The 5,179-nt window shown below is 38.1% G+C and overlaps 1 protein-coding gene across 1 annotated transcript; it reads right to left on the reverse strand.

The window, feature by feature from the left end:
- Positions 1-2,753: 2,753 nt before the first annotated feature.
- Positions 2,754-4,943, reverse strand: ADAM29 (ADAM metallopeptidase domain 29). Its single transcript, XM_061199481.1, has one exon. It carries the CDS (start codon positions 4,941-4,943, stop codon positions 2,754-2,756), a length of 2,190 nt encoding a protein of 729 aa, XP_061055464.1.
- Positions 4,944-5,179: the final 236 nt, after the last annotated feature.

Raw genomic sequence — 5,179 nt, forward strand, 5'->3', positions numbered from 1 at the left:
TCTTTCTGGTATCATGTTTCTCCTGACTGAAAAAGAAATGATATTTCTTTGAGTGCTGGCCTGCTGGCAATGATTTGTTTGCCAAAGGAAAGTTTTGTTCTCCATTACTGAATGTTATCTTCACAAACTAAAGAATTCTAGTTTGGCAACTACAATTTATTGAGTAAAAGTGTTATTTCAGTGTCTTCTGCATTCAGTTATTTTATTGAAGTCAACCATCTATTTTTATTGTCATTTCTTTTAAGATATGGATATTTTATCTCTGGCTGCTCTTAAGATTTCTGTGTCTCTGGTTTTCAACAGTTTTACTATGATATGGTTAGGTGTGTATTTCCATGTGCTTATTCTGCTTGAAATTCATTGATTTTCTTAAAGCAGTGGCATAATATGTTTCCGTACTTTGGGGAAATTCTCAGCCATTATATGTTTTTTATTACTTCTATTCAATTCTCTTTTCCTCAAATGATACTCTATTTGAATGATTTCAGATTTATTGATGTGTTTCACATATCACTTCTCTATTTTAATGCTTTTTTCTATGTCAGTCGTTGACCTTTTTTAAACTTTTCTTATAGTTAACTAATTTAGCTAATTATACAATGCAGTCTATAAGTCAAACTGTTTACTGATTTTCTGAATTTAACAAGTTCGCATAGATGCCAGTTTTCTGGTGAAATGAATCTACCTTCTTTCACAGGGTCTATTCATTTTTCTTCCAGTTTCTCTAAAATATTAGCCATAGGGAATTTTTGTTCATTATCATCTTTTCCACTCTTTGGATCATCTTTTAGCTGGCTTCTATCTTTTCTTTCACTATCTTTGTTGTTGTTTTCCCTTTATTGTTGGCCATAATTTCTTCCTTTTGATATATGTGATAATGCTTTATTGTATGCTAGATGTTCTATATAAGGAACCATAGGAGTTCAAGGTAGACTTACCTTCAACTTGAGAAGTTTCTATCTTCCCTCTGTTTGGAAGTTAGGCTGAGTGACTGATGACTTTAATTCAATAAGGAATTGAGTTTGGTCAGAGATAGTATAGTTTTAGTGAGACACATATACCTTACTGGACTTTATATTGGGAGCCCATAAGCCTCTGTTTTCTCAGCTCTGAAAGCAATGGGTGACTATGTTCTGATACTCAAATCTTCAAAACCAAGTTCTCTAGCTTATATTCCAAGCTCCTTCAAAATCAGCCAGATGTTTTAAAGAGAAGGCATTACATGTCCTTGAGGCAAACTCCTTTCCACTAGGTCTTTGCTTCCTAACTACAACAGATTGCAGATATCTTTGTCTTTAAAGACTTTAACCTATTTCCCAGCAAATGGATCTAAACTCAGCAAAAGTGGTGTGGGAAAAACTGATTTTGAATTTGATGCCCTTAAGTGCCTAATTTATCAATCTAGTCTATTCTGCACACTAAGAGTTTTTCAGGTTTCTCTTTCTTCAACAGAGGAATTCTAACTGGGTAGGCCAAGCTTGATCATTAATTTATATTCAAAACCATCATGTTACAGGGGACAAAGATTTTTGTTCCAGGGGAAAAAGTACTGATAATTCAAATTGTTTTCCCTTCCTTGTAATTTTTAAGTCTTCTAATCTTCATTTCCTCCACAGTTCTATGATACTTTTAAAATAAAATTTTAAGAAATGTTCTTGGCATTGTATAGCTGACGTTTTCAGAAAAATTGCTTGTCTGTGCATAGACCTAACTAAAATTGAAAGTATCTTTTTTACCCTATTTTATAACCAAAGAAACCCAGAAATTTAGAGACAACTGTTATTATCATTCTGTACTTTTTAAAATTTTGTTGGAAACTTGCAGGAAATTTAAGTAATTTTCCCAAGATGGTTAAGGGCAGTGGTAAAGAAAAACTCAATCAAACAAAGAAAAAAAATTGATATTTCCTCACTCCCAATGAATGGTACTTAATGAATAAGTACTTCATTATACCAAGATGAGTACTGTAACAGAATTCAGTCAGAAAAAAAAAATCAATGATTTTAGGGGGATGGAATTAAATATAAGGCATTGGGTAAACAGCTACTAAAGAACACAGCAAGTTAAGGGAGGCATTGTGCTAGTAACTGCTTAATAACCATAAAATACTAATTGCAAGAAGGTGATTTCATTCATGGAGCTGAAGAGCAAAGGGAAGAAGTAGGGTTACTTGAATCTGGAGAACTGTAGGGCTGGCCCCATGAATCTCAAAAATGAGGCTCAAAACTCTTACAGCAGGTACTGCTAAGCTGGTGCAGAGGATCTGAGACATTGGTAGAGAGATCAAAGACCTGGGGCTCAGACCCAGACAGCTATGCTGGTATCTTTTAGACTGACAATGAGGTTGGTCTGGATTGAATTTTTTTTAAAAAGGATATTGAAACTAAGTGTAATTGCCAGTGTAAAATTTGTTATTAAGATTGACATACAGGAAGCAGATCTCCCAGATTTCCAAATCCCCTTGCATTCACCCTACTGCAGATCTCTGTAGAAAGAGGGCTGATACAGCAGCAGTGTGGTTCCTATAATGCAGAGCACAAAATGGGAAGGGGCTTTGGCACTGAAAAGCAGTAACTTTAAAACTGGTACACCACCCAGGTACCATGCCTTTTTCTAGAAAATATAAAGAAATACGTTTCAGGAAAAATAAAACTTCTAATTGTTTAAAATAAAGAAGAATAAGTAGAAACATTATAGGAGTTACCTTTTTTAATGCGTATCTATTCAGATACATTTTTGGGTACTAATTGTTTTTATTTCCCATGTTGAGTCTGAGTCTTTTGCTTGGGTTTTTCAGGTTGAGGCTGAACTTCTTCCTTTTTTTCCTTAGGTTTTTTCCTCATACAGAGCAAAAGAAGACAACATAATAGAATTAACAACAAAATAAGACATGGTAGGGCCAGGTAAATCTTCTTTATCCTCTTTCTCTTAGGGGGTGGGCCACTGTCAACACTACCTCCATTGCCTTGTTTTAGGCAGTTGGGAGGGTCCCACTTATAGTTGCAATGACAGTGATGTTTATTGTTGCAGATCCCCCTCATGTTACAGAACTTAGGTGAACAATTACTATCCAAGCGAGAGAGATGGACACACTTCCTTCCGATGCAGACATGTTCTGGGCCACACTCCGTGCCATCTTTCACTTCACCAATATCAGGTATGGTCATCCCCATGTGGTAGTCTGTACCCCAGCAGGTGGCGTTGTTGAAGCGAGTCCCATGCACAGTCGAATGCTCTGTCAGAAGGGGAATTTCTGCCACGTTATCGCACTGAATTCTCCCACACAAGCTGTCCAACATACTGCATTTTAGATATGTAGGGCCTTCGACTCCACAGTTACCAAAACGATCACCTTGAGTGTTTACTTGTTTGTAGCAACTGTCGTTTGCATTTTTTGCCTTTTGGCCGAAAATCTGCCTACACTGTGCGTTGCGGTCGTTACATCTCTTTTCATAGCAGTAGGCATTGTCATTACAGGGTATTCCATCCTCTACATATACATCGTCTGGGCACATATGGGATGATCCATTGCACCACTCTGGAAGATCACATTCATTGGCCTCCTTTCTACACATTTCTCCTGATGGTAAGAACTTGCAGTCCTTGCAACAAAGCCCAAAAGCACAAGTAGACCCAAAACTTAAACTGCAGTTTGTCAGACAACAGGCATCTTTTGAACAATGCTGAAAAGATCCACAGTCACACTCTTCTCCTTCTTCAACAACACCATTTCCACAGCGCTTCCTTGAAAACATGTCCTTTGTGTATACAGTGTACTGCAAACATTTTGCCTGCTGTACAGAATATCCCCAAAAATAAGAATAACTACAATTGCTAAATTGGGCTATTGGTGGGTTGTCATGGCGCATTATACATCTATAATAACCTGCAGAACACACACACAATACAGTATCATGAAACATACCCAAATTATGACCTATATGATGAGCTACTGCAATTCCAATAATGGCCAAGGTTTTGTTTGCAAAAGTAACAACTGCACAACTAAAGTGTGATCTACACATTCCTGCAACATAGCCTAAACCACTTAATCCTCTCAAGGTCTTATTTATAAAAAGATGTACAGTATCATGTGCCATGCGGGCATCAATGGTATTAGCCTTCCAATGGCAAAAATCTCTCAGAGACCTCCTTACAGCATCCACTTCAACCTCGTTTCCTTTAGTCCAGATCTCCATACCAAACAATAACACCTTCATACCCATTACCTGATAAATGGAATCCACTATATTTACAATAAGAAACATATCCTCCTGCAACTTTGAGACATTCCTTTTAAAATGATTATATAGAGTATTGTCCACCACCAGTGCAATTTCAACAAAGAATGAATGGATCCACCAGCCATCATAATGACTTTGTTTCAGAGTAGAATTACCAATCTCTTGAAACTCAAATTGGTGTACAATTTCCTCTTCTTGCATAAAACCAGATTTCGTATTTGGGAATTGGGTCTCCTCACTGTCCATTTTATATACCAGGTGTTCAAATTTGGTAGAGAAAATCATGGGCTTAATTTCATAAACAACATCATTTATCTGTAATAATCCTCGAAAGCCACCAGAACAGGTACTGAGGGCAACAAGGGATTCTGGGTCCCCCTCCACATAACCATGATAGTAGCAGTCATTCTGGACAAAAGGCTGGTCCTTCAGGAGAGCACCCTGGTCTGAGTAGGTGAACACTGGGAGGTGTCTGGACAGCAAATGCTTCTTGATATTCATGTGGAGAACGTGTCTCTGGCCCCCAAAATGCAGGCTGTAAGAGAGCCGGCCTGGAGGCTTCATGCTTCTGCCAGTGTGTGTTACCTTCAAGGGAATCACCACTTCTGGAGGACTGTGATATTGGGGGTGCTCAGCCCGGGTGTGTCCTGAAAAAGACAGAAACACCCCAAGCCAGTGTAGCAAGAGTATGATCCTCATGTACAACAGGGCTTTAATCACAGTCATTATGAAGCTACCATTATTGGTCCAGAGAAGAAGGCAGGCAGGGTTGGGAGTCACAGATGGTCTGGCTCCTTATTCTGAGCTGCTTAGTGTACAGAGCTAATCATTACGTATTTGTCTTCTGGCAGAGTTGAACCATTAAAGCATAAGCCCTACAAGTAAAACAAAATATAACATATGGTTGGGGGTGATTAGAAAAGGGCCTAATAGGG

The sequence above is a fragment of the Eubalaena glacialis genome, chromosome 9 (genome assembly GCF_028564815.1).
Source record: "Eubalaena glacialis isolate mEubGla1 chromosome 9, mEubGla1.1.hap2.+ XY, whole genome shotgun sequence".
NCBI classification, from domain to species: Eukaryota; Metazoa; Chordata; class Mammalia; order Artiodactyla; family Balaenidae; genus Eubalaena; species Eubalaena glacialis.